The 12,873-nt window shown below is 38.3% G+C and overlaps 1 protein-coding gene across 2 annotated transcripts; it reads right to left on the bottom strand.

Moving 5' to 3' along the window:
* Positions 1 to 171: 171 nt before the first annotated feature.
* Positions 172 to 11,656, bottom strand: LOC104210042 (splicing factor SF3a60 homolog). 2 transcript variants are annotated; one of them, XM_009758841.2, is made up of 13 exons: positions 11,275 to 11,656; positions 11,076 to 11,189; positions 10,871 to 10,978; positions 9,992 to 10,134; positions 9,624 to 9,720; positions 8,837 to 9,001; positions 6,020 to 6,091; positions 5,708 to 5,866; positions 5,401 to 5,478; positions 4,511 to 4,639; positions 3,675 to 3,821; positions 419 to 598; positions 172 to 338 (listed from the first exon to the last, which is right to left on the bottom strand). In XM_009758841.2, the coding sequence occupies exons 1-12, from the start codon at positions 11,446 to 11,448 to the stop codon at positions 452 to 454; spliced, it is 1,533 nt and encodes a 510-aa protein (XP_009757143.1). In that variant the 5' UTR covers positions 11,449 to 11,656; the 3' UTR covers positions 172 to 338; positions 419 to 451. The 2 variants fall into 2 exon arrangements, with proteins under 2 accessions (XP_009757143.1, XP_009757142.1); XM_009758840.2 differs by having other exon boundaries at positions 172 to 598.
* Between the last annotated feature and the right edge of the window lie 1,217 nt (positions 11,657 to 12,873).

Below are 12,873 nucleotides of genomic sequence, written 5' to 3'. Positions count from 1 at the left end.
TGCCACTTGGCTTAACCATAATGTCAATTATATATGGTAGCTTTCTTGCTTTAATATGTATATAGATTATACGGATTAGTAATTACTAGATAACCGTTACTTTGGTGATGAGCTTCTATTAGCCAAAGACATCGGCTTTATCAGCAATAGCTTATCTAAAGACAACCTCGCTAATACAAATACATTTCAAATAGAGGCTTCTGTCTCTTGTCCCTCTCCCGCTTAGTGAATTCTGACATTCAAATTGCACTTTAGGGGCAGGTGAATACACCAACAATCGCTTACTGAATAACAAGTGCTTGCTCAACCAAAATCAAGACGTCTGGTCTGTCCAATATCTAGGATAAAGAAAATGCATAAGCAAAAGGAGCAGAAACATTTCCACCCAGATTAACTAAAACCAACAAAAACAACATACCACCAAAGATTGAAAAGCGCTACAGAAACAAATCTAGATCAATCCCTGGCGTTGTAGATCCGTATATGTCTTTTTGTTGTAGATGTTGCCCTCTTGATCTTCATATTCTTCTTCAAGATCTGGGCGCCACTTATTCAGCCCTTGTTTTTCTTGGATTCTTTCCCAAAGTTGCTTGGCTTCCTATGACACAACAAAAAATGTGCATCAGAAGCTGCAGTAGCAAAGGCAAAAGGAACAGCAAGCTACATGCAACTTACCAGTTGCAACATCCATATTCGACATTGCTGTGTTTCAGGATTAAAATAATGCCAAACAAAAGCTAGAAGCTGTCATAATAATTTGATTTGCATCTGTGGATCTAGGTACTAATATAACCAAGACGGTAAAAATAAGCTAAGAGGTGATTTCAGAGGGAAGAGAGGAAGAGAGCAGGGCTCTTTGAAGCTTAGTTGGCAGAAGCAGAAAATTTCATCCACTTAATTACCAAACTACGCCTGCTCTTTGTATCCTAACTATATTTATAGGAAGAACGGAAGCAAGAATGACGCCCCGAAGAAACGGATTATCGTCTGTCCAGACATGTAAAGAGGTTCATATGGTTATTAAGCTACTGAAATCACAATTTTAATCATTAAATCACGACGGATCAACAAACGAATGTTAAAAGTTACCATAATTACTACTCAAGAGCTACCTGTTAGGGGTCTGGATCTTTGAAATCAGGCGTGGCATGGTCATGGCAAGGATTTGGCATGATGGCATTGTCATTTGCCTATGTGCAGATGGAAAACAACATGTGGGACAGTGGGGGCGGCATTGTTAGTGGCAACAAATTGTTGCAAGGCCAAAGCATGCCGGATGACACCAAGGCATGAGGTTGGTTACGTGCAAAATAAAGGCAAAGGGCTTGAGGGAGGCAAGACAAGGTTGGCAAGGTCTTGACAAAGCTGTGTGAGCCAGTGAAGGAGTCATAGCATGGCATGGGCACCGGGCAGCATCGACATGGGCACTTAAGCGTATGGGAGGTGCCAAGGTCGGGCTAAGCTATGGCAAATCAAGGCGGGTTGATGACAAAGGCTAAGGTAAACTAAGGCAGGGCTAGCTAAGGCAAAAGATAAGCAATGGCGCAGGTGAAACAAGAGTTGTCACGGACAAGACTGAAACTCGGCCAACGCATGTGCGAGAGGCATTAGCGATGGGCGTCTGTAGCTAAGTCATGGACGGCAGGCATGCCCGATTGGCATTGGCGGGAGGCAGTGTCAAGACACCAAAAGCAAGCCTTGGGGGCGGAGCATGCAAGGCCAAACACGCCCATGCAGTGCACATGGGAGCAGTTGGGCGGTTTCTTTTGGTTGTAACCATGTTGCATTATTTTTGTAGCATTTCTACACAAAATGATGATGGCCTAAGTAGTTGGGGATGTCAACTACATGTTAGGAACTAATTTGCCTTGAGTCTGACAAGTGTCGAAGGCGACGACAAGTGTCCTTGTGCTGTCAAGTACCAAAGGTTGTCACATGTGTTATAAATATGTGCCTTTGGACTTAGTCAAATTGGAAGTGCGAAATTCGTGTGCAGTTTCATAAGAATGGAAGCTAGAAAGAAACGTGAGGATTGGTAAGGAGTGTTCCTAAGGGCCTAAGGCTGGGTATGGGCAGGTTTTAGTTTGGCATCAAACGACTTGTGTTCTTTGTCAAGTTAAGTGGGCTGTGACGACTTGTGTTCGTAGCAAATGAGGTGTCCTCTCTGTGTTTTGTGATTAATACTAAGGTTGGGAATTTTCCCGTATATGTTGTTCTTTACTTTCGCTGCCCAAAATTAAACCAAGGCCAAAGACACGAAAATTTGGCTAAGTGTTGAAAGGCTGAGTCAAGTTGGAGATTGCTGCACGGAGGCAACCTCAAGTTGAAGAAGTTTACCCCTGTGACACTGCACATGGTGTCTCAATAGCACGGTTCACAAAAAATACCGCACTTGAGACGGCAACTAACATACAGTGTTATCAAAGGCGAAAAGCGCAAAAAAAACTCTAAGGTCCATTGGGGCTTTAAGCGTAAAGTGCAAATAAAGCATGCACTTTAACGAAGAAAGGGGCAAATGGAGAAGAAATACAAATAGTTATGTGTAGTCCAAGACTAACAATTATAAGTGTGAATAACAAATATATGGACAAATAAAATGAAAAAGAATTACGACAAAGTGAAATATCAATTGTTTAGTGTCACCTCTTCAGGATTTTTTTTTTGGATACGGTAAAGGTTAAAGAATTACGCTCATTGGCAAGGAAAAGTATGCATTATAGCCTTGATGACGACAGAAGCGCCCGCTAAGCAAGGCGAAGCGCTCAACATGTTTTGAGCCTCACTTCAGGGCTTGAGCGCGCTTTAAGGGCACCTTTGAAAACACTGCTAACATAAAGGTAGTACACAATGCGAAGAGAGAAGGAAGTTTCTCCAAACGTAATACAATATGGGAAAATGGTTATACTATAATCCAGGCGCATACTATGAATGGGCTTATACCTACGCACTTATCAGCTGTACAATTTTTTGCAGCCTCTATTGCAACCATCACAAACTTCATGCAAGAACTTATGCTTCAGCTATTAATCAAACACTTGGCATCTAAAATAGTTAGAAGTCAAAATAAAGACATTGGAAGGGATGTCTCAGAGGGTAAGGACAAAGAATAGAGGGTAAGGACAAAGAATAGAGACCAGGACAAAAAGATATGAGAGGGATTGTTAATTTTTTGTTTCAGAATGAGTAAAAGAAGAGAAAGGAATATCACATACAACATAGCATACCCGACGTAGATTTTATTTTTCACAAATCTATGGTCTTTTTGGCATTTATAAATTCAAAATGTTCCATTTGAAAGATGTCTTTTCCTCTGCTTCTCTCCGAACAAAACTAGAAGCCTTTTTACAAGTCTTTCTCTCCCTAGAAATTAAGGCAAGAGCAGAAGTGAAATTCCACCCCTCTCCTTTTCTTCCCAGAACATCCATTTACATAAGAAAGATCACTCATCAAACCAAGGTAAGTAACAGTTATGTCTAATGATCATGTGTATACAAATATAGACGCCTTTCAGATGAATAGCATACAAGAAGTCAATGTGACTAAACTGCAACTCTATCAATATTTCATTTCAATGAGCAGCAGATGTTTTAATTAGTTTAACATCTAGATAACTAAACAAATAGCATTAAATACGTAACAATGATGAACAGAGATTCCAGCTTAGAGAAACATACTTCGATTGATGTGATCTCATTGAAGTTCTTAGTATTTGGGATACCAAGGCAACGCATCCCATGTTGATGTCTCCATTCCTTGAAATGCCGCTCATAAGCCCTACGGCCCCAATAACTATGGTTCCCACATATCTCACACTTGAACTCCTGAAAGCATTCATACAAAAGTGCATAAGAGCTCATATGTCTAAGAAAGTGTCATAGAGATGAATGACAAAGCTGATCAACCATCAGCAGCAGATAACACCTATTGATCCAACAAGCAATTAGCTGTAATCATTCAGATATTACAGTAAAGAAAGGGTATTATTACATGCATGCATCCTCTAATTCTCTTCCAGGCCCCTTTGTCGTCCCTTTATTTTTTTTATTTTTATTTTTTCTTTCAGTATTCTTTCTGAGACAGGTAATGGAGTTCTGAAGACTAAATTTTTATGGGGCCTTGATTTGGGGGAGAATGGGTGTCTCGTCTCCAAATTTAAGTTATTAGCAGTACAAACTGTACCAAAGCAACACATCTGTGATGAGTTAGGCTTAAACCAGCACAATCTATAGGTCTTCTGGAACAAAAAGAAGATATTTCAGGCGCCCAAGCAAAGATTACACAAGTCAAACACCTATTCAAGAGCTAAAAACTGAGACTCCAATCATTAAGTCATGCCTTGGAACTATGCAAGGAGATAACACATGTCAGCATCAAAAACACAAATGGAAATCGCAAGTACAACAAAAATTCACTCAGGAAAAAAATAGCAGTTAACAATGTGATCACCGACCCATAACAGACATCAAAAAAAAGGGCAGGCAGCCTACCATACACACCCAAAAAAAATTACCTGACCAAGGCCGTGAAGCTTATACAGCCAGTAAGGAATAGGCTTCCCATCCCAACCCATAGGCAACTTCAGAGGATTATAAATTTGTTGATCTTCTTCATCACTCTCAGACTCAGCCTGTACATCATCCTGTAGAAAACATCAAAAAGCAGCATCATTAGAAAGGATAGCAGCTTATGCATAAGTCAAGATACGCTAAAAGAAAAACTAAAACCAATTAATTAGTGTGACGAAAGGTCTCTGAAGAGCACGTTTTATGGTTCTGTTAAATTCATCTACTCCCGAAAGCCGCAGATTTTAGAAAGCTCAAGCAAGTTCAGTTGTAAATCTTTCTTATTAGTCAATGCACTAAATTCCATGGGGCTTTTCCTCAATATCTACCATTTCAACAGGCTATGATCCAAATGTTACACGGTAGATCCAAAATTGAATACTATTACACTCATGGAACAGCCCAGAAGACTGCCCACACTTATGGAACATTGTACTAAGTCCTTTTTATCACATTTTAGAACTGTCAGCAGGGGGTTATCTCTGTAACTTCTAAGGGCATTTGACTATAGCAGATGTACCAAACATTCGTATAGAATTTTTTACCATGAGTTTGTGTATTAGGGGAAGTGGCTTGCTCCGCAGATACTTGTGTAAGACAGAATTACTGCCTTTCACAGAGCAAAGAGAAGAGGTACTTGTTCTTTCTACTTGAAACTTAATTGAGGATGATCTTCTCCTCAAGTACTTTATGTTTTCTTGTTCATATTTTTAGAGCCAAAAAGAGAGTACGTGTGTGTTTAGTTTAATTAACCTGTATTTTAATTAAGAGCTTGATCTCTTTTATGATGGCTGGTGTTTTCTTTCCCATATGAGGTTGCAGATTGCTTATAATTTACCTCTTCACGTTCTGCCTCCATTTCTTCATATGTCAAAGCCTGTTTTTTCTCAACATTCTCTTTTGTCCGCACAATTGTCTGCAGGGAAATAAATATTAAGAAGAAAGTATTAGCGCACCAACTAAAGGTTTAACATCATATAAATGAGCACCATGATTGCTGTCCACTCAAACAAGACTTCAAAAACTGAAAATACAGTAGCACATAAAGATTTGTTTATGAATTTACTCCACATTCATTTGTATGTGAGCATGTTGCATTAGATATCTTTTCCTTTGGGAGATAAGAGAAGTGTTTTGTCACCCACCTCATCCAACAGATCACATAGCTTTCTTATCTTTGCTTCCATCAGGGCAATCTCTTTTACATCATCACCCACTTGAGGAGCTGGCATAACACCATTTTGTTCTGGTTTCCGGGAACCTTTTGCAAAATGCTTTTTGTCCAGTTTTTCTAGCGGTGTATGCTGTCAAAACCTCAAACAACAAATTTATGCATGTCGAAACCAATTCGCAAATAATTTGAAACAGGAAGCAATCAAATCCACAAGCACATACGAGAGAACACTTTATTCTTGGGTAAAAATGCTAATTCTTGGGTAAAGATGCTAGCAACTAACCTTCGTAAGGAAAAGTCTCTCAGCACGTTGCTGAATAGTACCTCCAGTCTTCAATCCTAGAGCACCCAATGCCTAGAATAAATGCCACAATATTGAAGTACATATCCACATTAAGCACCCTAAAGTCGTGCAATAATATTTAGAAACCACAGCATATAGTCTACGTCATGGGAATGACATATATGAGAAGTACACACAAATAGAACATGATAGTTGGCAGGGAACGAGGATTAAAGAAATATCTGTGGGAATAGGAAAAATGAGAAACTGGTGCAATTTTCTAACATCAATCAGCAAAATGATCTTTTGTTTTGGCATACAAGTTGAGCTTGACAGAAGCAAGTCTTAAACAAACCCCAATGAGTAGTTTAAAATGGTAAAATCAAAGTTCAGAAACCCACATATCCACAAATTGCAAAATAGATGGGGCCAAGGGAATCCCCAACTATCAAACAGTCCATGCAGTACAAAGTAATAGTCAAAGCTCTATCCACAAATCTCTTTTAAATGTGCATTTATCATAAAGCTAATACAAAAAACATGTGCATGAGTACGAAGAGAAAGCTCCAATGATAAATGAACCATAGAAAAAGAAGAGGAAAGGCTTCTTTTTCTTTTTCTTCTTTGGGGAGGTGGGTGGGTGGGGAGGGGAGGGGCTTGTAATTTTGCTAACCAAATCAGTTGACAAAAACAAAATCTTTAAGACTTAAAGAGCACTAGTACCCATGCTGCTGATGAGGATGGAGGCTACACCCCGTGGGAGATTGGACAACCAAAGAGCTAATTTGCAGTAATATTGTCATCACAAAGAGAAACACTAAGAGTTTAAAATAAAAGATAAAAGATAAAAGATTAGGAAAATTATGTGGTTCTACCACCAGGTTCTTTAGATCTATAAACCATGAGATATGATTAACTAAAAGCATCTTGAATGATTAGACCACATACTTGAGGGAATTTTCCCGTCATAGAATGGTTTTTGAGACCGGATCATTCTCAAGATAGAGAAGACTGAATAAACACTAGGGTTCTGGTCTTGAATCTGGGAGTTCAATGTCAATAGCATAATTTTACTTGACCTCCTAAGCATCTGCCACAAGTCAGTCCAAGAGCAACTGACTTTGAAACATTTTGACCTAAAATAGTCAGAAGAAGAAACTAAATGCAAAAAGAAAAAAAGGGTAAACATTCCAACAGAAGGCTATAAACATCAAGCCATCCAGGAATATTGATGTTTAGATGCCTTGCGTACAAATTTTTGTAGGGTATCCAAGAGCTGTGTCAATGATATTAGTCCACAAATAGAAGCAAAAAAGCATTTTTTTTTTCTATGCTACTGATTCAGTTTCACAGTATGGTGCTTGTACCATCTATATCTGATTCTCTTATTTGGAAGGGTGATGCAAAAGGGAAGTTCACTGTTAAAAGGTGCTATAAACTTCAAAGAGACCCCTCAGCCAGCATACCACTTTGGCCATGGAAGTGCATTTGGAGGAATATGGCACCTCTGAAGGCAGAATGCTTTACTTGGTTGGTTGCTCATGGAGCACGTTTGACTCATGAAAATCTTCAAAAAAGGGGGGTCACTATGTGTAGCAAATGTCCACTTTGTGAGAGGCAAAATGAGGACATTAACCGTCTTTTCGTTCACTGCTCATTCACCAAGCAAATCTGGGATCTCTTTTCCAGCATTATTGGAGTTAACTGGATAACGCCAAAGACAACTATGGAATTGCTACAGGCTGGTGCATTAAAGGGATGGGAACGACAAAAGTGAAAACTTGAAACTCAATCCCCTGAGCTATCTGGTGGACAATCTGGAAAGAATGCAAGAATTTTTTAAGGCAAAACTGATTCTGTAATTAGTATTGAGTACAGATGCATCTCTCTTCTATTTTTGGTGTAACATGGCTATTGCAACTGACATAGATTCCATGACAGATTTTTTGAGCTCTTTACAATTACAGCTGTAAAAACCTTTGTAAGTTATTTTTCAGCATCTTCTTGCCACTGTATGCTCAATAAATTACCTTTAACAATCAAAAAGAAAAGGTCTCCTAAAGAGGATAGTTAACACTTAACAAAATCAAATAGGAGAAAACATGCTTTCGAGATGGGAATCAGTATCTAACAAATTCTATGGTTCCAGTATAAATGACATAAACAGAAAAAGGAATGACACCACAACGAGCGAATTTGCAGACGCTATGGAAACTTACTAAGTGATTACTTTAAAATTCAGAGAAACCATGGAATTAACAAAAAAGGGAAAATTTTGATTATTTTCAACTGCTATCCCTACCTCATTTCGATGATCCATTCCATGATTTTAAACTTCCAATTGCCTCTTCCAGTTAATATGATAAACTAAGTTGTCTCTCATCCATTTAAAGGCTAAAATCTGTGTGGTAATTATTAAAAAATGAGGGTGCAGGTAATTAAAATTCAAGATTCACTTCAAACTGTTAAAAGAAATCTAATGAAGGCTGAGTGCCAATCAGACTATCTACTCAAGTTGACCCATCAGTTCATTTTGATGGAACCTAATAGCTTGGAATTTAGTACAGCCATTTTCTTCTATTTCCAGTAAATCAGATAAGCAGGCCATTATCAGCCCATTACTCTGCTCAGATTAAGTGCATGGAGAACATTATTTCCTATGAACCACTAGTGTATCCTCAGGTTAACATCTTCCAAAACTTGACGGCATTCAAGTTCCAATTAAAAAGCCATAGATCTGAAACGATTTTAAGGCAGGCATTCAAGTTCCACCAAAGAAAACATAGATGAGAAACGATTTTTTTCAAAAAGCAATACCTCCTTTAACTTATCAGGTCCCTCTATCATCAGCTCCTCAACTGTACTATAAGAATTAAGATCAATCGCAGTATGATTCTGTGGAGCACTACCATTTTCCTGACTGCTATTTTCCCATCCTTCTACCTTGCCAATAGTCCACTCTTCTTCGAATTCACTTGTTACCTGTCAGAAATTAGTTATTAGAATAAAAGCGTATATAGAAGTGTTTTTTCTTTCTTTTGGAGAGGGGGATTGGTGGGTGGGGGATAAGCCAAGTATCATTTCAAAAGCGCATATAAAAGTTAATCATAAACAGCACAAAAATCAATCAAATTCAAAGATAGAACTCAATAATACTGCATCTTACTTTGAAAGTATTCCCAAATCAATCATTAAATGCCAGAGTGAAAATCATATTCAAAGTATGCCAGCATAACCTCCTCTAAGCGAGAAGCTATAATCCTTAAACTATACTCTTTCAGCAGCAAACAATACAATTCAGAGAAGTTTATATCATGTCTCTTATGAGAAGACATGGGTCAGCAATGACTTCCACAGAGAAAGAGCGTCCCACTTACGCCAATATACAAGTCACAAAACCCACAAATTGCATTAATTTTTACAACCAGATATACAAAACCTTCTCTGATCATGTGTTCACTAAACTCTCACATTATATTAAATGGAGAAAGGACTGTATTACACTTCCCGACAATGTAAGAGAGGAGCATGCAGCAAGGAAGCAACTGTCACTCAATAATAAAGTCGGATTGAGAAACAGAATGTTGATAAAAGAAAATAGCACCTTTGAGAATATCCTATCAAGATCCTGCAAGGGCTCTGTCCGCTCGAAAAAATAGATTAGATACTCCAATAGTTTCTGCAAATATTCTCGGTATGGCCTGTAAAAGAGAAAAAAGAAAATAATGCAATATCATAAAATTAAAGGAATCATGAAGAGGAGGGGTAAAGGGTTTTCTACATCTAGATTTGAACTATATAGGAACAACAAGATTTCACCCAAGCAAACATGCAATTACTGAAGTAGCTGTGATTTCAAAGATTGCTTCCTGAAAGTCTATACTTCATGTAACTGTACTAAGAAACAGACTCTAAATGATATTATCTGATTTGAAAGATTGAACATTCTACACCAACTACAGCAATTTTTACCTTGTCGACTTTGCTTTACAGGGAATCTTCTGCGGTTGGGAAAATACATCAAGATAAGCTGTGTATTCAATTCGCGCACCAAATTTGGAGTTGTAATACTCGTTAAACAATTCATGCAAGTCAAGGTATCGCCCTGAACCTTCCTGTCAAATATGTCACAATAGCAGAATGGAATATAAGACAAACTAGTATCACGCAATTACCAAGAACCATACATGAAGAATGCAATAAACACTTGGGAGGGGGGCGCACATCAACCAAACAGTTCCTGCTTCAAAAGTTATACAAAGTTACAGCGAAGCATAAACCCACTGCAAAATCATTCAACTATGAATGAAAAATTCACATCAAATGCCATCCTATACATTATATGAACGTCTAATTGTCTCTTTTGCAGTGAGTAGACAAAGGAATCCTAATTCAAATTTCAAAACCATACCTAGTTTCCCTGACAAGCTGTTAATAAACCAAATGACTGAGCATATGTTTGTATACAATGGAATTGCCTCATCGCAAATTTATAAGATTGGTGAACGTTAGATTGCCATTAGTCTTTGACACACAACTGCTGTATCAAATAACAGAAATCCTCACTGTCAAGGAAGAACTAACTGATAAAAAACAAATTCTGTCTAGCCAGCTGGCAGCTGCATATATTCAGCAGCGATAAAGGATGTTTATAACGTAGCTAATGCCCAAAAAATAAAGACTTGTAAATATGTAGTCAACAATGTCATAAAGGAGTACTATATAAAGCCGCAGTATCTGTGAATATCTCAAGAAAGCTCACATTGAATGAAGCAATAATCAAAAAATTAAATACAAGCAGCTAATTTCCTGCCAAAAAGCAACAAGGAATAGATGAAGAGCGACACTAACCTCGCCACTAAACTCGATTTGTGGTTCTTCTTTGAGGAGCTGCTCGTAATCATCGCTGGCATCAATAACAACACGCGCAGCAGGATGCCTTCTATGGTATTCCCGAATCTAAATATCACCAAGCACAAATAAACAGAGCAAGTTTTTCAAACTAAGCAACAATAGAATAGTATACGACATTTTTAAAAAACGTGATTGTTTTGACCTCTTTTAATCTGTCATAAAACGCACTAAATATGTTTGTTCCAGTTGCTGTCTGGCCTCCAAGAGCTGCAATTTCATCCTTCCTCGCACCGTCTTTGTCTTCATAGATATCTACCTATAACACACACACGCAAACACACTAATGATAACTTGACAAATTGCTAAATTAAATTCAATTGCAGAAAGGAACGAGAAATTACCAGTTTATGTGTAGTGTCAATGATTTGCTCGATCATGTTACGAACGCGGTGGCTCTGGTGGAGCCGGTCCTTGTTAGTAGCCGGCTCGGTCTGGAGATCCTTGACGACGAGACGCTCGAGCCGCTCAACTTCCTCGTGCGATGCACGAGTCACCTCCAGTAGAGTCGACGACATTGTTCTTCGACTTCCACTTTTGGCAAGTTACGTTCTGCAAAGGATTAGGGTTCTGTTTCTTTCTTTTTCAGTTTTCACCAAGAGAAGTTGCCGGTTCAGGGAGGTCGGTTTTGCCGGGTTGGAGTGGATTGATTTGCGATGTGGAGAATAATCATCTATCCTCTTTATTTTTAAAACCTAAATCATCCGTATATTCATAAAACAAACTAGTAAGATAATTAAAAAGAACAATTTACGCCATAAAGTTTAATATATTAGGGGTGGTTTGGTATGACGTATAATAATAATGCGGAATAAGGTGTATTAGTAATGCATATGTTAGTAATGCAAGCATTAATTGTGCATATATTATTTTTTATCTATTGTTTGGTGTGGTATATTAAAATTATAATGCATTGCATAATTTTTAAGAAAAATAGTTGTTTACAAAAATGCCCTCCATATTCTCTAGCTTTAAAGGACTTTAAGGACAATTTTGTCTTTAAACATACTAATGCATGCATTAATAACCTTGGTATTACTAATGCCATGGTTTTCTATGCATTACTAATGCGTAGGATAATACCAAGTATGATGTATAACTAATACAAGTATTAGTTATACACATGTTGAAAAAATGTACCAAGCAAGGTATTAGTAATGCATAGAGCCAATGCTTGCATTATTTTTTCTAATACCTCCTACCAAACGACTCCAGTGTTAATACCATCTTTACAACCAAACAATACGGCCTCCATAGGGTCCTCCACATTGATTATTGCACTGGTATCATCAACTATCACTGCCATGACAAGGTCCACAAAAGAGCACACCTCGGAACTGTTAAGCTGCTTCATTGACTTGCATATATGAAAGACTACTTTTTCATCACCCACCCGGAAGGTGAGTTCCCCTGCTTCCACATCAACTAAGGCCTTCCCAGTAGCAAGGAAATGTCTCCCCAATATGATTGGAACTTCATTATCCACCTCACAATCCAAGATCACAAAATCAGTTGGCAAGATAAATTTGTCCACCCGGACAAGAACATCATCAATAATATCCAATGGTCTCTTCATCGTTCTATCCGCCATTTGCAATCTCATGGAAGTCGGCCTCAGTTGCCCAATACCCAAAGTCTTGAAAACTGAGTAGGGCATTAAGTTGATACTTGCCCCCAAATCACATAGAGCCTTAGCAAAGTCCACACTCCCAATGGTGCAAGGAATGGTGAAAGCACCGGGATCTTCAAGCTTCGGGGCCATTAAATGCACTATTGCACTAACTTGGTGGGTCATCTTTATAGTTTCACAATCCATGGATCATTTCTTTGTCACCAAGTCCTTTATGAATTTAGCATAGCCCGACATTTGTTCAAGAGCCTCCACCAAGGGCACATTAATGGATAAGCTCTTCATCATATCAATGAACTTTTTAAACTGATTC

The sequence above is a fragment of the Nicotiana sylvestris genome, chromosome 3 (genome assembly GCF_000393655.2).
Source record: "Nicotiana sylvestris chromosome 3, ASM39365v2, whole genome shotgun sequence".
NCBI classification, from domain to species: Eukaryota; Viridiplantae; Streptophyta; class Magnoliopsida; order Solanales; family Solanaceae; genus Nicotiana; species Nicotiana sylvestris.
This window is presented reverse-complemented; position numbering and strand designations above follow the sequence as displayed.